Source organism: Saccoglossus kowalevskii, chromosome 6, assembly GCF_978046115.1.
Source record: "Saccoglossus kowalevskii chromosome 6, keSacKowa6.1, whole genome shotgun sequence".
In the NCBI taxonomy this organism is placed as follows: domain Eukaryota; kingdom Metazoa; phylum Hemichordata; class Enteropneusta; family Harrimaniidae; genus Saccoglossus; species Saccoglossus kowalevskii.
In genome coordinates this window covers 38957033-38981307 of record NC_140646.1, presented here as the reverse complement: position 1 = coordinate 38981307, position 24275 = coordinate 38957033, and the positions used below count along the sequence as shown (strand labels likewise).

Genomic DNA, 24275 nt, shown 5'->3' with positions numbered 1-24275 from the left:
TTGATTGGATTTCCATGACCTCTGAACTTAGAGTTGTTGATGAGAAACTTCAACACGAGTGTTGTCTTATGTTGAAATTTTCACTCCTTCAAGACAATATTGGTAATTTTGGAGAATAATTGAGAGGATGGACGACGAATTATACGGTGAATACAATGAATACAGTAATTGGGATGACGAAAATGAGGTAAAGCTATAAAGCGTCTGGAATTGTAGCATATATAGTCGATTCACAGATTCGGTCGCCATTCGGATTTCAATATTGACGTATTTGTTATAAAAATTTACACACGAAAAATGTTTTTTTATTTTTTTTTTGTAAATCGCGAATATTCAAAAGTGAGCATTCAAACGCACAATGTTGACCAATCACAAAGCTGCTTTCCTTCCCATGGTGTTAATAAGCATGATTTCATTACAGCAAGTTCATACAAAGACATTATTGTCTTTGGTTTGTACAAACGCCATCAAAAGTGTCAATGAACGAAATTACGCCAAGAACGTATTTCAGTAAACACCGTATTTGTAAATTATGCGCGTCAAATGCTGAATTTTTTTCTAGACAACCTAAAATCCTGTTATGCTTTACTGTATTGAATTCTGATTTGGGTTACCTGTTAAATGTGTGTTAAATATTGGCACAGATCTAGAAGCAGTACCTACACACGAATTGGTGACGTCATAAAATACATGACCTTCAATCGGGGTCGTTTCCTCGGTATATACGAATTGGTATATACAAATTACAATAAAGATACTTAAGACATTACACATAAGGTAAAACAAATCACGTGACAATATAATGATAATAACGGTAATAAATCCTAGCTTAACAGTTGAACAGAACGCTCATACAGTCAGTCGGGTGACGCCGAGGGTCACGAACTGTGTTGCAAAATGGCCGTGTGGTTGAAACTGGGTCATGGCGTTACGGGTGAGGAAGACATCATTAAACACTCAAAATCACAATAAAACGGGGAACTGGTTGCATATTACGGCGTAGCCAACATGGGAAATAAAAAAACGCCCAATACAAACGACATGGGTTCGAATCACACTAGATACACACTCACCAGAACCGAAGCAATCAGAAACCAGCAATCGTTTTGGCTTTTCCGTTCAACTCATCGGAACACTGGAGTAGTTAGAAAAATGAACACCACTTAACGACCAACGTCGTGGCGTGGTACACAAGCGTGCCATCAAAATAAAACAAAATTAGCTTGAAAAGACAGTGGGTTCGAGTCCCGCTCAGAGCTACCGTAAAAACGTAAATCAAATAAACTGAAATCTCTCAAACCGTAAACAAGTAAACAAAGAACGTCGCAAAAAAATAATAAACCTCACAAAACTCCACCATACAAAACTGAATGAATAAATAATAAAATAACTAACGTCTTAAACTGGACGACGCGCAATTTGTTCAACAGTTTCCAGATTGTGACAAGAGATAAACAAGACCCAAGTCAAGGTAAGTTTTGTTAAAGTGTCGATGGCGTTCCCTATATTACGAAAACAATTCAGGCAACAGACGAATATCTTCTGTGGTGTTGTGGAATTTATACCGTGTCTGCGGAATTGTTGATTGAGGGTTCGAAGCCAGCAGTTAACATTTTGTTAGAAAGTTTCACAATTAAATCAAATATCCAATGATACCAGTATATTTATTTCATTATTTTAACAACTTGCAATGGTGGAAGTTGGTCAAACACGAGTTCTTACACCTAAATAAGTATCAAATATTTGTCGACACATTTATTCTCTCAACCTTGTAGAGGTGGAAATTAATTAAACAACAGGTATTTACTCACAAATATAATGGTCAATATTTGTCCATACATTCATTCTGTCAATTTAAGAACTTGTAATTGTTGGAATTAATCAAATGAGAGTTGTCTACACCAAAATAAGTTTCAAATACTTGTCCACACATTTATTCTCTCAATTTAACAACTTGTAATGGTGTAAAATAATTAAACGAGAGTTGTCTACACCAAAATAAGTCTAAAATATTTGTCCGCACATTTATTCTCTCAATTTAACAACTTGTAATGGTGTAAAATAATTAAACGAGAGCTGTCTACACCAAAATAAGTCTAAAATATTTGTCCGCACATTTATTCTCTCAATTTAACAACTTGTAATGGTGTAAAATAATTAAACGAGAGCTGTAGACACCAAAATAAGTCTAAAATATTTGTCCATACATTTATTCTCTCACGTTAACAACTTGTAATGGTGTAAAATAATTAAACGAGAGCTGTCTACACCAAAATAAGTCTAAAATATTTGTCCGCACATTTATTCTCTCAATTTAACAACTTGTAATGGTGTAAAATAATTAAACGAGAGCTGTAGACACCAAAATAAGTCTAAAATATTTGTCCATACATTTATTCTCTCACGTTAACAACTTGTAATGGTGTAAAATAATTAAACGAGAGTTGTCTACACCAAAATAAGTCTAAAATATTTGTCCATACATTTATTCTCTCAATTTAACAACTTGTAATGGTGTAAAATAATTAAACGATAGCTGTCTACACCAAAATAAGTCTAAAATATTTGTCCGTACATTTATTCTCTCAATTTAACAACTTGTAATTGTGGGAATTAATCAAACGAGAGCTGTCTACACCAAAATAAGTCTAAAATATTTGTCCGCACACTTATTCTCTCAATTTAACAACTTGTAATGGTGTAAAATAATTAAACGAGAGCTGTCTACACCAAAATAAGTCTAAAATATTTGTCCATACATTTATTCTCTCAATTTAACAACTTGGAATTGTGTAAAATAATTAAACGAGAGCTGTCTACACCAAAATAAGTCTAAAATATTTGTCCGCACATTTATTCTTTCAATTTAACAACCTGTAATTGTGGGAATTAATCAAACGTGAGTTGTTTACATCAAACTAAGTATTTAATATTTGTTGAGACATTTATTCTCTCAATTTAACAACTTGTAATGGTGTAAAATAATTAAACGAGAGTTGTCTACACCAAAATTAATCTCAAATATTTGTCCACACATTTATTGTCACAATTTAACCACTTGTTAATAGTGGAAATTACTTAAATGCGACTTGTTTAATCAGTTGACATCAATGCAACTTACTGTAAATGGGGTAATTATTCACTGGGTTTTAATTTAGCTTATTTCGCTGACTGGAAAATGCGCTAAATTAAAACACAGTGAATATGTACAATTTAGCATAGAACACATTATCTAAATGACGAAACCGTGAATTTAAAACCCACTTAATATGCCTGAAATGGTAAATCAGTGAAAATTAAACCCAATGAAAATTAGTCATTTTACAGTACCCGCAGACAGTGCACAACAGAGTATCATTATTGAGCAATTATAAACAGGAACGTGTCTTGGCATTAGGGTTAGGGTCGGGTCAGGTATGGGCAACGGAATTATTAACAGGAACGTGTCTTGACATTAGGGTTAGGGTCGGGTCAGGTATGGGCAACGCAAATGGCAAACACCCAATTGGCAAGATGTACACTAACGGGTTATGGCATGCATATAGTTTACACAAGTAAAAACACAAAATTGGCAATTTTTTTGGACAATTGTAACTCAATAATAGAAATATGTTGTATTTCTATATATATACACACTATATAGTCTTATCAAATGCAAACACATCCAGTTAATCCATTGTGGTCTTGTGGGTCAGTTCTTTACATAGTGATCAGGAGGACCTGGGTTCAATTCCCTTGCCTGCCCATCTTTTTCTCGCAAACACCATTTGGCAATAAAGCTAAATATGACAACAAATTATTTAATTTGCATGACTACCCACATAGCTCAGTTGATTTGTACTATGTCAGCAATGTGAGCGATCGCTGGTTCGAATCCAGTATGTTTAGTTAGATTTTTGAATGCTAGTGAAGACAGTGCTCCTATGAGTAGGACTTAAATCCAAACTCCTGTGTGAAGACACTCGTGGTACAGTGGACAAGACAGTGCGCTGGGAACTCAAAGATCGCAAGTTCGAATCAAGGATTGGACGCTCCTACAAAAGACATGAAAGACGTTAAAAACATAAACAGCGGTTTCAAAAACTCAAGTCAGGAAAACAGAACACAAGAATACTACCCCACATGGAAGCCAGTCGAAGTCGTCGAAGAACGAACACTGTTGACAGCTGTAGGTCACGTGCAACAACAGACACGAGGAGCATGGCTGCTCTCCAAATGGGTCCCTTCTTTTGTATTGACCCCCTAAGGATTGCTAATCCCCCTTTCTAACTCTTCCCCCAAAAATAATATATCGCCCCTTTTAAAATGTATTGAGCCACAAATTAATGAATATTCATGAGCACAGAAACTGCTACGTCATGAATAAATTAGCATAATTTTAAAAAATTTGCATAAAGTGTAGGTACTCCTTCTGGAGCTCTGCCTAAATATTTGCAGTGTGCTCAGATGCAGTGGCAAGATCAATTTAAAAGGAAGCCTGTTATTGCAACCAATCTCAAATTTTTATTTTGTGATATAGGTCATGTTCATGTAGTTTATCAGAAAACACAAAATAATCTACAAATAATTTTCGACAATTGCCAGGAAACTTCTGATCTACTGTTGCATTTATGACATATGTTACTTCATATGCATATCACAAAACTTTCTGCCTGCATTTCTGGCCTCTGACTTTTCGGCTATACATTGTGCAGAAGATAGCTGTTCATATGCTTTATAACATACATGTAACTATCATGTTGCCAAACGTCATACTGAAATAATATAAATAGCATATAATCATTTTCTTTAAAATATGATTTGCTGATTAATTTGTCATATTAGCTAACAAAAATAAATTATGTTTCTTGAACACATTAGTTATTAGTAAAAGAAAACAAATATATGGTGTTTTAATATACTAGTATAAGACACTGGCATGAAAGTCTGCCTTCGGCACAACGTATGACCGAAATGACTGATGCAAAAGATATATTTGAACAAATAATACATAACAAAACAATTTCACTTTTTAGTTTTATTTGCAATATGCAGCACTGCAAACAGAAAAGCATGATCAACTCATGGCCACAAGGAAAGGCTTTGGTTTAGTTTGTATGTGCTGGTATTTTAAATTAATTGTACCTTTGTGATTGTTCTTATCTGTTAGGTTTCCGGTAGTTATCTAGATGAGCAAGATCAGGAACAGAATGATGCCTTGATACAGCAGGAATGCTTGGATAATTTTTCCAGTAAAGATTATATAATGGAGCCTGGTGTCTTTAAAGATTTACAAAGGTCATACATAGACAAATATTGTTCAAACTTGAAATAACATGAAACAACAAAAATTTAAACAGAAATTTAGTATTAACAAATTCTGTTCTATGGCCATGTCTCAGACATGCCTTTACTGATTGCAATCAAACTTTACAGTTACATTATACATAATGTCGCACATATTAACATGCATTGTTTCAAGTTCAGATTAAAAATGGCCGACTCATTTCAGTTTTATTTATCTTTGAACCAACATTACTGTTAATATTATTTTCACTTGTTTAGTGATTATATTTATACAGCTAAGGTCATAATGGTTCTCATATTTACATTGCATTATGGTGATTGCAGATTGCAATTCTAATATTCTGGAATATAAATACATACAAGTTTAAAATATTTTTGAAATTCGCCACAGACGATATTCGCATCAAACCTAAATAGCTAGCTCACCAAACTTTGAAAATGTATTGTTTACCATATCTCATCAACTATAACACTAACATTTCAGACATAAATTGTTTATGGCAAATTATTTATATTCTCAGTATTTTGAAGGTATATTTAGCTCCGCGGTCGACTTCATCGAGCGGAGCTTATCATATGAGTGATTGTTCGTTGGCGTCGTTCGTCGTCGGCGGTCGTCGTCGTCCGTGTCAATGTTTTACTTTTCAACTTCTTCTTGAAAACAACAAGCATGAATGCTTTGATACTTCGTGTATATGTACCTTGGGTAGACCTCTCTCAGATTTGTTCATTTCATGATGATATCTTCAATTCTCTAATTTTGGTGAATATTTTTGTCATTTTTGGTAAAAAGTGATATTTTCGACTTCTTGTTAAAAACCACAAGTCCAATTGTTTTGATATTAAATATATAGGTACTATATGTGGACCTCTCTCACATTTGTTCATTTTGTAGTGATATCTTCAATTCTCTAATTTTGGTGAATATTTTTGTCATTTTTGGTAAAAAATGATATTTTTGACTTCTTGTTAAAAACTGTAAGTCCGATTGCTTTGAAATTACATATATAGGTACTACATGTGGACCTCTCTCAGATTTGTTCATTTTGTGATGATATCTTCAATTCTCTAATTTTGGCGAATATTTTTGTCATTTTTGGTAAAAAGTGATATTTTCGACTTGTTAAAAAACCAAAAGTTCAATTGCTTTGATATTACATATATAGATACTACATGTAGACCTTTCTCAGATTTGTTCATTTCGTGATGATATCTTAAATTCTCTAATTTTGGTGAATATTTTTGTCATTTTTGGTAGAAAGGGATATTTTCGACTTCTTGTTAAAAACTGTAAGTCCGATTGCTTTGATACTATACATATTGTTCATTTTCTAATGATGTCTTCAGTTCTTTAATTGAAATGTGCATTGCTAACAGCGGAGCTATCTCAGCCGATAGGCTGCTTGTTTGTATTGCAAAACCCAAAATATGTAATGTAAAATTCTATAAGTTGGAAAGTCACTATAGAGTTCTTTGTTGTCTATAGATATTTCCGAGCTGGTGGTGCCCCAGAACAGGTAGTGGAATTATTATCTGATAACTATACAGCTGTTGCCCAGACTGTTAATCTTTTTGCAGAGTGGCTCATATCAACAGGTTGGTACCATAGGCAGACATGCCGCCAGTTATTGGAGCTATGGCTAAGTCATGTAGTCACAACAATCATAGCAATATATTATAATAAATTAAATGTTTCCAATCGTGTTCACCACGTACCACATTGTACAGCAACTGTTTCACTTTTACTCTTACAAACTAATTACATTACATACTATATTAGTAACACATACAATAAATGCATTTACCTAAATTATGCGTGAACTACTATTATAGGCAGTGACCATTTTATTTTTGACAAATTCCATTCCAGACATAATCTTGTACATGTCCTGACTCAAAATTAGCTTGGAACATTTTCTCCCAAATGCCAATTAGTGTCAGGTTGTATTTCTAATTATTTGTCATATTTTGCTTGTAAAACTGTAAATTTAACAGAAAAAGTTTGGGCTTTTTGTCCGAATTGTTTGAACAAAAATTGGGACATTTTGAAAAAAATACTAGCAGGTCTGGTGAGCTTCTGAATTACTGCAGTACATCATGGTATATATCTGCACATACATAAATTTTGTCATTCGTTCAAAGATGGCTGACTGCTGACAATTTGTTGTTAAAACCAGATTTTCAGTCATGCATTGTCTAATATTTTTCAAACTCGGTGAAAGAATTGACCATTAATTAGCAAAGTTTACTCAAAATGGCAGACTGGCATCTGTTTTATTTTTGACCAATTCTATTCCAGACATACATACATGACACACATCAAAGATGACTAACTGCTAACTATTTTTAGATTTTTTTAAAACTTAGTGGAATGAGTAACCATTACTGGAGGTTGATACATGTCTTGCTATGAATGTGATATTATTCATTGTCAAATGTGTCTAGTAAAAAATAAAAGTTAAAATGTCAAAAATTTTTCAGCAATGTTTAGTGTCTTTAAATTAATTGTGTATCATTGATTGGACATTACTTAAATATTTTATGCTGATTGTAAGAATTTGTTGACACAGTAAGTAATCAACCTATCATTTTAGGACATATTTTCACTGTATTAAGTGTATAAATTTTCTTTTACTAAGACACAATTTTGGATGTTGAGTGCTAGCACTGGATAGTGTTGAAAATGTGTGAATGACTACAGACTTCCACAACCACATGTGTTACCTAGTCCTGATTCATACATTTGAAAATTTTCTTGAAACAGAGACTTGGTAAATATCTGCTCATCTATACTGATAACAAATACAGCAATTCAATTAAACAAGTGTCATGACAATTTGCAGTAACCCTAACCCTAACCTGAAATCTTGATTCGTGTAACTAAGAGGTGAAATGTTCTCCATTACAGGTGTTAATGCTGTTGAGGTTCAACAAATGGTGGAAAAACACTTGAAAACATTGATTGTAAAGCACTTTGATCCTAAAAAAGCTGATTCTATATTCAGTGATGAAGGAGAGGTAATTATTTTTAAATAGTCACTATTATGTTTAAATAGTCACTATTATGTTATCGCAATGTGATGAGATTATGAAAAAATGAACTATATATCTAAATTTCACATGGTTTATATAACATGCTTTTTAGTCAGAGTAATATCGCCATAGTATCTATGGTGATTACAGGGAACTCTGTTGATCACTCTAAAAACTCCTTAGATCAGTATTCTGGCCAGTGGATCACTAAAGAATGAAGCTAATATCTGAACTAGAATTAAATATTGTGCAAAATATTGTGTGAATCACCAATTTTGGCTTGGTGAATGAAACTACAAGATGAGATGTCAATCTATCGACAAGCATATGAGAGGATCACCCAAATTGCTCATTATATACAATAATTATCTGTAAGATCGCCCATGGTAGTTTCAGCACTGACATGGATGATGTTTTTGTGCCGCAAAAACAATACTAGAAAAAAATAATTCAAGACCGTGAATAAATAGGATACAAGTCAGCATCGACAGATTCAGTGAGAAATCCATGTGCACAACAATGGAGCTTTGTAGAAAGTATTCAATTCTGCCAAAAAATAGTGCTGTGACATCCATGTTATGCTAAAAAAATAGTTCTTTGTTTGAGTAATTTAAGATGCAAACTGAAATTCAAAATTACTCTACTGAAATCTTTGTTGATTTGGCGAGTTTTTAGTGGCACTACAAGGTCGAGCAGCTATCCAATCAAAGATGTGAATTCATGCAGCGGCTCACTCATGGCATCCATATATCCACACTAACTGAGGAAATGTTCTGATCTATTTCATTGCTTTGACGCACTTTTATCCTTGCCACATCCCTATAGTTACATGTACGTATGTTGTGAGTGAAAAAGTTTGAAGTTCACATTTTGTTGAAATCGTCACTGATGTGTTGCGATCTCTGGGGTGACATACATCAGAAGGTTATGTTTTACAACACATTTTTTTTTTCAAATCGCTTAAAGGCCCAGGTATACTATAAATACGCTCCTAAACAATAGGGATTATTTCCTTGCTTGTCACGCTGTATTAAACAGCTCGAGCCAAGCTCCGGTAAAAAACGCGTTTTCTCGAACTTACAGGTCGATTATGTCGTGCTGAAGTGGATGTATGTGACTATAAATATCACAGCAGTGACTGTGTGTGGTATTTATGACAATAAATAGTGTACAAACTGAGATTTTGGCAGATAAAAGTCAATAACACGAACCAGGGAAAGGGACGCTCTACTAATCTTGAATAATTAACTACTGTCAATCAAAGTCACATGTTGGACCGCTGAAACAGGATGCGTCATAGGCTATGCAAGTGATTAACAACACTCATTAGCATAGCCGCACCTCTAATTCACACTTGCCCGGGGCAAGTGAATTGGGCCTTTAACAATAATAATATCCATGCTATGTTTTGCATAAAAAGTTAGAGCGTGAATTAAATTTGTCATTGATTCTAGTTTGCGAATTAGAAGAGTCTGCAAATTAATAGTTTTTACGGTACCAAGTGTTGATCAAATTACTGTATAAGAAAATTGATCTATGTTGATGCCTCACATAGAGCTGAAAATAGTTGTTTGTACAAAACAATATTAGGATGAATGTTTTGGTGATCTCCCAAAATATGACCCAATATCAAAAACATCACCCAGGGTTATCTGTCAGATGAATACGATAAACCAGTTGCATAACCCACAAATCATTCATCTCAATTCTCTACCAATGTTATATCAAATACATCTTATGTCTTTGGTTATATTCAATTATGTGCTTATATACTACTCTGTTTGCCATTAACTCTCAAACACCATCATTTTTTTCACCAAATTTTTGGTGCAACATTTTATGTATTTTTCTGTTAATTTTGAACCAAATTAAAATAATTTCACATGGGTTACAGCTGTCCATCAAAAGTTTAGAAAAAAAATATGGAAAAACAACTTCAAATATTGACTTTGGTGTTTGGTTAATGTAATGGCTATTTACTTGTCTGAGTTGCAGTATTTTTTAGTCCCCGTTCGGACGAAGTTCGAAAACGGGTACTTATAATTCGGTCTCCGTCCGTGCGTCTGTGCGTCCATCCTGATCTTGTTTTTTGAAAATGTTGTATTTTGGACTTGCTTTGTCAGTTGTCATTCAAACTTGGTACATAGATTATACATGTTAGGATACATGTCCATGACGATTTATTTCGCAATTGGATCAAAGATGGTCGGTCGACTGGCAGGCATCTTGTTTTTTTTTTTTATGCTGTATCTTGGACGTGCTTTGTCAGTTTTCATTCAAATTTGGCACATATACTTTATACATGTTAGGATGCATGTCTGACAATTTGTTTCAAAATCTGGTCAAGGATGGCCGATTGACAGCCATCTGACTTTTTGGCCTTACTACTATATTTTCACAAGTTATGTACCATTTTCATTCCTATTTGGCACATACATCATACACATCAGTGTGTTTCATAATCAGATCAAAGATGGCCGAATAACGACTGTTTTTATTTTTGGCCATATTACTACTACGTGGAACACGTGTTTTGATGTAAATAAACAATCTGTTGTATACGCCACTTGCAACTCAAGTTTCCAGGACACGCTCACGACAACCCCTCCGCTTTAATATGACGAGCACAAAGAGAACTTTTAAAAATTTAACGGGGATTGTGTCACTTTCAATGACTTGTTGAAATGTGCATTGCTAACAGCAGAGCTATCTCAGCCGACAGGATGCTTTTTGGCCTTACTACTATACATGTATTTCCAAGATTTATGTACCATTTTCATTCGTATTTGGCACATACATCATATATGTCATTTTGTTTCATAATCAGATCAAAGATGGCCGAATAACGGCTGTTTTTATTTGTGGCCATATTACTTTATCTCTGTCATCCATGTATCATTTTCATTGATATTTAGCATGTCATAAATGGATACATGTACATGTCAATTCAATTTGCAATTTGATCAAATTTGGCCGACTGGCGGCCATCTTGTTTGTTTAAAATGTTATAACTTGGACATGCTTTCACTTGTGATCTATGTTTTTCTTTGCTATGTCTTAAACTGGAGGAGTCGTCACACAACACATGTTCGAATTTTATGTAAATAAACAATCTGTTGTATACGCCACTTGAGACTCAAGTTTCAAGGACATGCTCACGATAACCCCTCCACTTTAATATGACGAGCACAAAGAGAAATTTCAAAAATTAACTGGGACTGTGTCATTTTCAATGACTTGTTTTTCATATCTTTTACAGACCCCCTCTTGGTTGGAGAACATGATTCAACATCAGACCTGGAGATCATTGTTTTATAAACTAGCTGAACAATATCCAGACTGCCTCATGCTGAATTTTACAATAAAGGTATTATGTTTCTTATCACTGTTGGATGCACTGTGAAATTTCTACAGAAATAGTTGGCTACCCATGAAATCATTGCACTTTCTTTGTAGAATTTTGCATCTATTTCTGAGAAATCATTATATTATGTTTATTGGCCAATCTAAAAATGTATACTTCTCTGAAATTATTGGACTAATCACTTTCATACTTACAGATTATTTCAGATGCTGGTTATCAAGGTGAAATTGCAAACATCTCTACAGCCTGCCATCAAGTTGAAATATTCTCTCGGGTTTTGAGGACTTCAGTAGTTAAATTACTAGAAGGAGCTGAAGAATTTGACAAGCAGCTGCCTGAATTCACTGTAAGTAGAGGTCATGTATTGATCCTACTTAGTCAAGAATATGTTTAATTCTAATACTGATTTAGGTATTGTAGTCCTAAGGATTTTTAAGATACGTGTATGCAACTAGCGTGATTCAATTGAAGTCGTGTGAATTTTGAGATGATCACACAACTCGCAAGACAGACTGAACAAATGAGTGAGTCTGTGAAAATATTTATTTGCATTCATTCCAATGTGTTTTTTCTAGCGTTCAGGTATATTTTCAGCACATGTTTTCACCTCCTTGAATAACCTCACTCATTCCATATTTTCACTAAATTAAATCTTCAACGATACTGTCAAACATCTGGGGTTTGAACCCTATGTACATGTAATCTGTGAATATTGCTTAATTTGCATAATTAGCCAGTATTCAGCTATCTCAACCACTCATCAGAATTCAATGAAACTTGGTACATTGTTGCTCTTGGTTAATCAATAAATCTAATAAGTTTTGATTTGAAAACCATGCATATTTATTACTTAATTTGCATAATAATCAGCCAAATTTTAAATTTGTATAAGTATAGTTTAAGCATTTTTGACGAAATTTAATATCTGCTCATTGCTTCAATCTTTGCCTGGAATACCCTTTGATTATAAGGTTTTTTTTCTAAAGTCTCTTTGATTTTATCTTCACTGTCTAGAAAATGGTATGTCATGGTGAACATACCTATTTATACTGTCAAGCACTACTGCAGATATTGGGTATTGATCCACAAGCTGGCTCTGTTATTAGGAGAATTAGTGAAGAAGTACAGAAATCAGCATCTGAAAAGTAAGTGCTCAATGGCTGCATTATGATGTCTCTGGAATGAATGCACAACAATATCAATCACATAAGACAAGAAATATGCAGATATTTTACTAAACCAACATCAGTTTTATACCAGACATATTGAGTTTGAAATGTGTACTTTTCACTCATACAATATTCTCAGATATTTCTGATGGACTTCAGCATAGGATGTGTTAAACTGAGACAAACAAAGTCGTATAAATGACTGGTCATAACAATATTGGTGTTGACTCAGAGCTGCTTCAGAATCTTGTATGTGCTAGGCAGTGATTTAAGTCCTACAGTTTTAGACCATGTTGTATAGGAGTATCAGATGACAAAGCTAATGATATTGAATCATGTCTTGTCTCTTGCTAGTCAGCACTACTCTTGTCTTTTCACAACTCTCAGAAGTTTTCAAGCAGCCACTTGCTCACTGAATCACTGACAATTTTTCATTTGACTAAACGGGTGGTCTGTGGCAGCTGGGGTTCACCCACTGTGGACCAATCCATATTGCAGCAAGCATTGACAAAACAATAAAACTCGATTCTGTTTTAAAAATAAATAAATATGTGGTACCGGTATATATAAATATATTACACAAGAGTTGTATATTTCTGTTATGTCTTGTGTCATTTCTCTTCAAAATGGGTCCAAATTATATATCACAGTCATTGAAGTGAATTAGCTGCTATTGTTACATAATAGTCAAATTGTAGACCATCTGCTCAGTCAAAACTCGTGACAAGTTTAACATTTTTTAGCTTGTAGCATGAATACTGCCGAGACAAAGTGATGAAATGATTGTTCTATAAATACACAATCAACAATATTCTTATGCACACGCAAGTTTTGTGACATCTGGATTTTTGTATTTTTATAGAGGATATGATGTTGATTCATTAAGTTTGTCTCTAACGAATGCAGCTGCCTATCCTAGAGCCTGTCAGGCCATTGCTTCTATGTTGTCAAGACATGCACTCAACCCAGCTGATATAACAGTTGTAAGTGTAAATTTTTGATTGAATAGAAATTGAGAGGCGAGTAACAGCCCTCCTGAGTTACATGATTATGACTTCGAGCCCGGAGAATTCTAGGCAGTAGTGAGTTACTATGTAACTATGTAGGTAACACAGAATTCTATGTCATCAATGGTTGGCTGTGTCCATGATGTCAGTACATTACCATGAGAACTCGCATGTGCAGACTGTCCTATATGTAAGGCATACCATTTCCACTAATCTAGTATTCGTAAAAATTTCAAAAGTCTTACAGTCATAGATGGCATTTGGGCTATGAAAATTCTACAAGGCTGCAAATTTATCTCTAAAATCAAAATCAAAATCATAATTTATTTTGCATATATTATAGAATGAAATGTAAGCGTATGTAATTGAATTGCTAATCAGATGAAAACTTCAAACACATGGTGAGCAAACAACTACAATCCTTAAAGTTGCTGATTATGTTACTCATTAATGACAACTTCTGATTTGTTTTCACCCTGTAGTTATTCAAGATGTACAGTAGTCCTGATCCACCACCAGTGGAGCTGATAAGAATACCTCAGTTGCTTATTATTTTTATACATTCTTTATTTAAACCTGGAGCTAAAGTGAATCCAGAACATCGCAGTAAATATGTCTACGTCTTGGCATATGCTGTCTGTGTACATGAGTCTTGGCAACAAGTGAGTTGTTCTCTCATCTAACTCATTAATATATATATGTCATCACTTCCATATTGATATATTATGTCATTGGCACTTCATAATTTATCTCTCATGCACTTTCTATCTATTATACAAGCAGGTTGTGCCAAAATATCATAAAGAGTTTCCTTTCCCTAGGTGTAATGTGTATATAACATGCAGATTTAGTGTGCACTATCATTTGAATTTTTGTGCTGAGTTTAAACTTAAATGTTGGATAGTTTAAGTATAGTCAAAATTGTTATCTTAGAAGGCCAAGACAAAAACTATTCATGTTTCTAGTCATCATGGGCATCTGTTGAAATTGTGTGCAGCTTTTTTCAAGATTAGAGAAAAATTCATTTTTAAAAATAAACACAATTTTAAAAACATGTGCCAACATTGAGTTTTGGAATCTGTTTGGCTTTATTCTGGGTCTGATATATTTATGTCCATTAAAATAGTACTGTATGTGTTTGTAGGGAAGGAGACTCTCCATCAATAAAGATGAATTAAAAGCTACATCACAGGCTATAGAAAGAGTACATCATTTATGTTGTAATGAAAGTAAAGGCGCTCAGGAATTGACAGCAGAAATACAAGTACTTTATCAGTGTATAAGGTATGTTTAGCTCAATGCAAGAACTGTCGAGCGGAGCTTATCATATGAGTGATTGTCCGTCTCCGTCGTCCGTGTCAATGTTTTACTTTTTCGACTTCTTCTTGAAAACTACAAGCCTGAATGCTTTGATACTTGGTGTATATGTACCTTGGGTAGACCTCTCTTAGGTTTGTTCATTTCATGTTGATATCTTCAATTCTCTAATTTTGGTGAATATTTTTGTCATTTTTGGTAAAAAGTGATATTTTCGACTTCTTGTTAAAAACCACAAGTCCGATTGCTTTGATATTACATATATAGGTACTACATGTGCACTTCTCTCAGATTTGTTCATATTGTAATGATATCTTTAATTCTCTAATTTTGGTGAATATTTCTGTCATTTTTGGTAAAAAGTGATATTTTCGACTTCTTGTTAAAAACCACAAGTCCAATTGCTTTGATATTACATATATAGGTACTACATGTGAACCTCTCTCAGATTTGTTCATTTCATGATGATGTTTTCAATTCTCTAATTTTGCTTAATATTTTTGCCATTTTTGATAAAAAGTGATATTTTCGACTTCATGTTGAAAACCGCAAGTCCAATTGCTTTGATATTACATATATAGGTACTACATGTGGACCTCTCTCAGATTTGTTCATTTAGTAATGAGCTATCTCAGCCGACTGGCTGCTTGTTAATTTATGTGTGCTTCTATTGGTGATTCACTTCTAATAGAGTGAATATGGTATCTTATTTTTGTCTAGGTATCCCATAGTTGCTGTAGGTGTCTTGTTTTGGGTTAAACAAACAGTAGCAGACCCTGGTTATTTCCAAAGGATGACTGACCACACACCACTACATCTTGCACTGTTAGACGAAGTAAATACGGTTCATTTTTTTTTTTACTATAGCCTGAAATTTAACAATGATGAAAGAAATATAAATAACTAGTATTTGAAATGTGTACAAATATTTCATTGGATTCCTTGGGTATGGGAGTCACAGTGAATATTGCATTGGAGTTCTCAAACCAGATAGTCGCAGCTAATTTGATTTGATTTGGGTATTTTGAGCCAGGTATTCACATTGAATATTGCATTGGGGTCCTTAACCCTTTGCGCCCCAATGCGGCCATATACGGCCGCTTATTTCTGACCAAAGATAACCCAATTCTGCCGTAAAAGGCCACCTGTTAATGCACTGTCAAAATCCCAATGCGGCCGTAAACGGCCGGTATTTCATAGATTGAAACAGAAGTTGATTCTGATCTCCCATGATCTTTGCATGAAAAAATAAATTGTTGATGAAAATAATTAGAAATACAGGTACGTTCAGACTGAAAATTATATACGAATTGTCCTCGTACTTTTCTTGTACAACGGGTTTTTCGGACGGTGTCTGTGAAGAGCTGTGACAATTTGCATAAATAAACAAACACAGCGGAATGTTTGGTGAAAGTTCATTTATTCTACCGCAGTTTTTATCCGAAATAAACGCATAATACATATAAAATTTATATTCATCTGAACTGGAAACATTATTTAAATAAATTACCTATATAAAATGTTGTTTTTCCTTGTCGGCGAGTTTTTAATGTCGAAAAATCATCGACTGTCATCGCAATCAGTCTTGCGTGCCAGCAGAGGTCAACACGTGAAAATTGCCGTAGTCGCTGGTTCCGTAAAAAAGGCATCCCAGTTTCGTTGCTATTTTTCACTGCAAGTCCTTATTTCGCCTCTGTTGTATTTCCACTGGATATCCATGTATTTTTTTCATTCACAGTGTTCAAATATCGCTTTAAAATGGGGGTTTTAAACGGGAATATCCAATGACCTCTGTAGGCCAAACGACACTGTCATCAATTACCGTTGGTTTGAATATTTATACACGATCACTGTGTCGTTGCCCCGGTAATTCCCGCCCTACTGTTCCATATGTATATTCCTAATAAAGAATCCTGCCAAATAAGGAATACTTCTTCCGAATATATGAATAAATTACACACTAATTTGACTGTGGCGGGAATATGCAAGGTTTTTCAGTGGTTGACAGACACGATCATTCAGTTGACCTCCACTGCGTATTTGCATTTGTTTGTAAACCCAGCTGACTTGTAATCGAACGAATTAAATTCCTGTAGAGTATTTTTGGATTTTTTATGCAATTATTCACAACTATTTGTGTGATACGTTTAAAGTTTTAACTCAGTGATGAATTTCCAAACTGTGAGCGAACAGCAGACTGCGGGCCCCAGTACCGGGATGCCACAACAACCGGCCGACTCGGAGCTGTCATCGCAAACTGATCGTGACGCAATTCTGAGATTTTTCGATGAGTCTGATTCAGACACTGAGTTTGAAGGCTTTACAGTGGAAGAAATAGACGAAGGGAGATTGAGATATGAATTGCTATGCCAAAATACCAACTGTGGCAGTGGCAGTGACATCGATTCTAATGAACTGTTAGACTTGCTGAATGCCGATGCCGACAGTGACTCTGACTCTGATGCCGATGACATGGGGGACGGTCGATTCGTCCCAAATCACATTCGTCCCAAGTCGATTCGTCCCACAAGTTAATTCGTCCCAAAGTCGATTCGTCCCACAAGTTGATTCGTCCCAAAGTCGATTTGTCCCACAAGTCGATTCGTCCCACAAGTCGATTCGTCCCAAAGTCGATTCGTCCCACAAGTTGATCGATTCGTCAGATTTAAGGTTAGCCCACTACTAACTCGCCAAATAAGCACAAACACATCCAAACAACGAACTGTTCACGTACACGTCATGCACTGGCATGCGTAATTGTTCATTATGCAATTTTGTTTTTGCCGACGTTATAAACAAATACACCGTACGTGCAACGTAGAGTTATTAGTTAATAAATACAAATACACCGTACGTGCAACGTACAAGTTATTAGTTAATAAATACAAATACATTGTACACGCAACATACAAGTTATTAGTTAACAAATACAAATACATTGCACATGCAACGTACAAGTTATTAGTTAATAAATACAAATACATCGTACATGCAACGTACAAGTTATTAGTTAATAAATACAAATACACCGTACACGCAACGTACAAGTTATTAGTTAATAAATACAAATACATCGTACATGCAACGTACAAGTTATTAGTTAATAAATACAAATACACCGTACACGCAACGTACAAGTTTTTAGTTAATAAATACAAATACACCGCACATGCAACATAGTTATTAGTTAATAAATACAAATACACCGTACACGCAACGTGGAGTTATTAGTTAGCGTGTCAGTAACAGTTGGCATAGAAATTGACCCTGCTCAAGATCGTATCGCTGACCAAAAATTAAAAAAAATGAACGAATGTGAAATGGGACGAATGTGAATTGGAACGAATCGACTTGTGGGACGAATGTGAATTGGGACGAATCGACTTGTGGGACGAATGTGTTGGGACGAATGTGAATTGGGACGAATTGACTGTGAATCCGATGACATCGCCGATACACCAAACATCTGGTCAAATGAAAGGACCGACGTGAACATTCCAGCACATGACGACCAGTTTTCAGGACCAAGACATGGTGTTGGTTTCGACGGGGAACCACTGGATTTTTTTAAATTATATTTTACGGACGATTTTTTGGATTTGTTGGTCGGGGAAACAAATAAATACGCTAGACATAGACAGGAAGCTACCGGGCGCGTAGACCGGCATTGGTCTGAAACCGACAGAGATGAAATGAGTGCCTATTTCGGTGTTATCATAAATTAGAAACCATGTGAATTGTAAATAAAATGTGTTTTTTTTTTAAATGAAATGAAACTACAGTGTCCTAGTCTTCTTTTCCCTGTGTACATGTCAACCTACCTGGCTCACACTGAATTGGTAAAAAGTCTTGGGTAATGGGAGTACAAATATGCAAATTAGTAATGGGCCCTGCAACATTGTTGCAACAAAGTATCTATGGTGTGCAAAGGGTTAAGACAGGAAGTTGTAATGAACATATCACTGGAGTCCTTATAGCAAGACATCACAGTTAAGAAATTTGTTGTCACATTGCTCACAGTTAGGAAATAGTGACTGAAAAAACAACCACTGAAGTGAGGTTTTAAACTTAAAATACATATTTAATAAATCTAACATTAAATTCGTATGAAACAACAGCAAAAACATAGTGTCTTACTTACAGGTTAGTAACTGTCATCCTCTGCACCATGACACTGTCTTACAACTACTCAAAGATTTATTTGAAAAAATTTATCCAGATCTTGATGTATTACTTGAGGTAAGAGACTATCTTATTGTATCGTACCCCCCAATCATACCATAGTACCGTCAAGTCTGTATTAGAAGCTGCATCCTGAATAGAAGTCGCACCCAATCTTTTTGAACAATTGAGAACCAAAAAATCACAATTTCTCATTTGTGTAGATCTAATAGAAGCCACACCCCCTCTGTTGCTTTGTACCATTTTAATATAAACTGTGGCTTCTAATACACATTTTACAGTACAGCTATGATGTAAAGGGTGCAGTCCATTCATCCATTCATCCATCCATCTCATCTCATTTCTTTTTTATGAATTTGTCCATCATTTAGCATTTTCAATGTTTGTGTCAATGTTTATCCATGTTTGCTCTTTTATTAGAAATTACAAAAATTATTACAACTGTTTTTAGAAGTATACAAACCTAGTTTTCATTTGTTTGCATTGAACGCGCTATAGCTGAATCACACATCCAAACGTTCACATAGCGCAAAATGTTTTCATCATTTCGGGCTATAACTCTCAATGAATTATTACTACAAGCAGAAAAAAGATGTATATAAATAATCATGAGAATACCAGAAAGTATGCACTTAGGCAACTCTGCAACACGTCAGCTAATATGATCACCATACTGCCTTTGTGCATACTTTGCAGTATTCTCGTGATGACCTCATATTATTTTCTTATTGTACAACAGTTGGAACTGAAGAAAACAGTACTGGATAGAATGGTGCACTTATTAAGCAGAGGATATGTGGTATATGTAGTACAATATATCAAGAAATGTGTGGAGAAACAAGATACAGATATCTCACTTATAAGACACTTTGTTACAGAAGTATGTACATCATTTTATAGCTACAGTAGTATTACCATATATGGAACATTTGTATTCAGCTGCACTCTGCCATTGTTCAACAGCAAATCACTGATCCTATAGAAATAACATAATATGAACAATATACATGATAGACTCAATGCCAAAAGAGTTACCAATGTGAAACCAGTCACATAGTGGTCCGTTACATGCTGTCACAATGACCAATGTAATGAAAAACTTTGACCAAAGTTATATACACTTTGATGACTGAATTCTTGAGAAAAGATTTACTGCTTATATAAAATACCAATTTTAGAACATTATACGTTTCACCTGTTGTTCAGGTTACCAGAACAATGCCCACTTGAATTACGTTGTCATCGTGTTCACTCTTCCAATCACCATGGCTATGTAGATCAGGGGAGCAGTGGAAATGCTGATGTGATAGAATGGATCACTATTTGAGGAAGAAAAAATGGTCTTATGTCTCTCTCACTCATAATGAGATCTCATTTCATCTAATATCAGATGCATGTCCTCCAATCTTATTGGATGTTACTTCTCAACTTACTGTATCATACCAATCCGATGATGACCGTTACCCTGACAGCTGCATCATCCAGAAAATTATTCACAGATTTTTAGTTATGCTGATAAGCAAAATCCAATAAAAAGTAAATCCACATGAACATGTAAAATTGATCTCATTGTTTGGCAAATCTTTAATATCATTTACTGAAAGTAAATACCTGTGAAAATTAATGGCATGTGCATATGTAAGCATCCATCCATCCATCCATCCATCCATCCGTCCGTGCATCGGTACATACCGCTATTTGTGTTTTACATCATTTCTAATTATGTTAAAATTTAGCATAATCGATATATATTGATTTGTTTTTTGTTTGGTTGGTCTTTGACTGGCTGCTGGCCAGTTTTGTCCCAAAACACCAAAATCTACATTTATCATTTGGCGTATCATCAACAGTTTCACAGGCATGTCTTGTTTATGACATTTAAAAGCTTGGGACCTCAATATGTTAAAAAAACAATCGGCCAAAAAACATATTTTTAAACCAGTATTTTCTATCACATGTGGATTCAAACAAATATATGTTTATCCATTCATTGGCAGGTACTTGATATGATTGCTCCACCGTATACCTCTGAGTTTGTACAGTTATTTTTACCTATTATTGAGAATGAGGATATCACTGGTACTCTCAGAAGTGAAGATGGAAAAGATCCAGTCTCAGAATTTATAGGTATTCTTGTTTAATCTGTAGGTGTTTTATTCTAAGTGTCATTGTTCTGCATGCATTCAAACAGTTTTACTGTACTCATCCAACTTAGCACCCAGGGTACTCAACTCAAATCCTGTTGTTTAGGGAGATGGCCACTCAGCATTAACCATTATGCAAAAGACAATTTTATGTCACCATGTGCCAGATTTGGGGGGAATATTATATCAACACTATTACAATGAAAAAACAGAAATGGTCACAAAAAATACGCTGATTTTATTACAATATTAATTATGTACCATTAAAATTTACAATGTAAAAATTATTAGGATCTGTGGGGAAAACAGTCAAGGTTAAGATATTTATCATTATCTTTCTTTATCCAATGTGTTTGATTGTACACAGTTTGACAAGTACGGTACATGAATAGATCAGTTAACGCCATCAGTTTCTGTGCGAGAATGGGGGGGGGGTCTTGACTTCTAGCTCGCAGTATTTATTTGCTGGTTTGCCAGGTTCCTGGCATTCTAATGATCTATCAAATGTTTACACGGTGAAATCAACCCCCCTACACAGACAAAATGTTTTTTAGAGTTTCTAAGTTTTTCTAAAGTAATGCCAGGACTCATAACTTATTTATTGCATACACGATTTAGGAACCATTTCAAACATGGTGCTAAAGATATTACTGCACATGTTGAATATGTAATATGCTTTGCTGCTTTGTAATGTTAATTCAGTCAATTGTTATCTTGTGTGAATATCCAAGGCTTCTGTTCATTGTTATTTGTATACATGATCTCTGTTTGTTGAACAAATTAATTGATAACTTGATTCCATTCTGTGAGCAGAGTATATTATAAAATTGTCATCACAGGTTTTCTCAAATACCAGGTGTATTAATCATGACTTTGACTGGTTTCATTGCAGTTCATTGTAAAACTAACTTTATCATGATGAATTGAAGACGTTATCGTGCAATACTGAATAAAGACTATGTTGTTGCTGTGATGTTTGCAGCAATGCTTGATACCACATCGTGTAGGTTACCAAAAGTGATGATGTTCCAGGTTACCATGAGTGATGTTGTTCCAGGTTACCAGTAATGATGTTGTTCCAGGTTACCAGAAGTGATGTTGTTCCAGGTTATCAGAAGTGATGTTGTTCCAGGTTATCAGAAGTGATGTTGTTCCAGGTTACCATGAGTGATGTTGTTTCAGGTTACCAGGAATGATGTTGTTCCAGGTTACCATGAGTGATGTTGTTCTAGGTTACCAGAAGTGATGTTGTTCCAGGTTACCAGAAGTGATGTTGTTCCAGGTTACCAGAAGTGATGTTTTTCCAGGTTACCAGAAGTGATGTTGTTCCAGGTTATCATGAGTGATGTTGTTCCAGGTTACCAGAAATGATGATGTTCCAGGTTACCAGAAATGATGTTGTTCCAGGTTACCAGAAGTGATGTTGTTCCAGGTTACCAGAAGTGATGCTGTTCCAGGTTACCAGAAGTGATGTTGTTCCAGGTTACCATGAGTGATGTTGTTCCAGGTTACCATGAGTGATGTTGTTCCAGGTTACCAGAAGTGATGTTGTTCCAGGTTACCAGAAGTGATGTTGTTCCAGGTTACCAGAAGTGATGTTGTTCCAGGTTACCAGAAGTGATGTTGTTCCAGGTTACCAGAAGTGATGTTGTTCCAGGTTACCAGAAGTGATGTTATTCCAGGTTACCAAAAGTGATGTCGTAACAGGTTACCAATAGTGATGTCGTTCCAGGTTACCATGAGTGATGTTGTTCCAGGTTACCAGAAATGATGTCGTTCCAGGTTACCAGAAGTGATGTTGTTCCAGGTTACCATGAGTGATGTTGTTCCAGGTTACCAGAAGTGATGTTGTTCCAGGTTAACAGAAGTAATGTTGTTCCAGGTTACCAGAAGTGATGTTGTTCAGGTTACCCGAAATGATGTTGTCCCAGGTTACCATGAGTGATGTTGTTCAGGTTACCAGAAGTAATGTTGTTCCAGGTTACCAGAAGTGATGTTGTTCGAGGTTATCATGAGTGATGTTGTTCCGGTTACCATGAGTGATGTTGATACCATGTCATGCAATGTTGCATGAGTAATAAACAATGATTTTGGTGATAAAACATGCCACATCCTCCCCTTTTCTCCAGACATCCCCAAAACAAAGAATAAATGCTTCATAGCCAAACTTATGCAAGAATGTTGATACAAGCTGCCATCTTTGGGACATTTCGTGCAGTTCCTGTTGATGAGTGTATTTGATGCCCTATGCTATATGCTGTGCATGTTGTTTGCAGTTGCCAGCAGTGTTGTTGATGTCAGATTGTACATTGTACCAGGAATTAGGGAGAAAATACTACTGTGTTGACATGTTGCATTGTGAGGGAGGGGGGGGTGTATCTCATATCAGGTTCATTTTGTACTGCTCTAGATTACATTTGTATAATATATACCACTTATAATATATCCAAAAATGAATATATATTCATCACAAATCAACTAACCATGGACTGAACTGCAAACAATGAACCTATACAAGGTTATGATTTATCAGCCTGTCCTTAAATATTGTTATCTTTTATGTAATGGATATAAATACATATTCCAATTAAATATATATATCCCAAAAATGTATCACCATTTTAATTAAGGGGTATTATTAAATATGGTACCTCTATAAATTATAACATATATATAGCTGTGAATTTACCTTGTAACCAGTGTAACAGAATTCCATTCATTTACTGGATTCAGTGTATCTCGCCCATCATAAATAAATGGAACTAAATGGTCA

At 34.9% G+C, this 24275-nt stretch overlaps 1 protein-coding gene across 1 annotated transcript; it reads left to right on the top strand.

The window, feature by feature from the left end:
* The first annotated feature begins 4 nt into the window (after window positions 1-4).
* Window positions 5-24275, top strand: LOC100377941 (negative elongation factor D). The gene is made up of 15 exons (XM_002739496.3): window positions 5-187; window positions 5150-5277; window positions 6773-6882; window positions 8195-8304; window positions 11579-11686; window positions 11880-12029; window positions 12698-12828; window positions 13715-13835; window positions 14342-14521; window positions 15004-15143; window positions 15897-16011; window positions 19320-19415; window positions 20098-20238; window positions 21356-21485; window positions 22395-24275. The coding sequence occupies exons 1-15, from the start codon at window positions 128-130 to the stop codon at window positions 22427-22429; spliced, it is 1755 nt and encodes a 584-aa protein (XP_002739542.1). The 5' UTR covers window positions 5-127; the 3' UTR covers window positions 22430-24275.

What these genes read in the sequence shown, in the direction of transcription:
- LOC100377941 (XM_002739496.3), top strand. Translation starts at nt 128, where the DNA reads ATGGACGACGAATTATACGGTGAATACAATGAATACAGTAATTGGGAT. An exon ending in TGCTGAATTTTACAATAAAG is followed by an intron (nt 11,687 to 11,879) that starts GTATTATGTTTC and finishes TCATACTTACAG; the next exon opens with ATTATTTCAGATGCTGGTTA. An exon ending in TACATGAGTCTTGGCAACAA is followed by an intron (nt 14,522 to 15,003) that starts GTGAGTTGTTCT and finishes ATGTGTTTGTAG; the next exon opens with GGAAGGAGACTCTCCATCAA.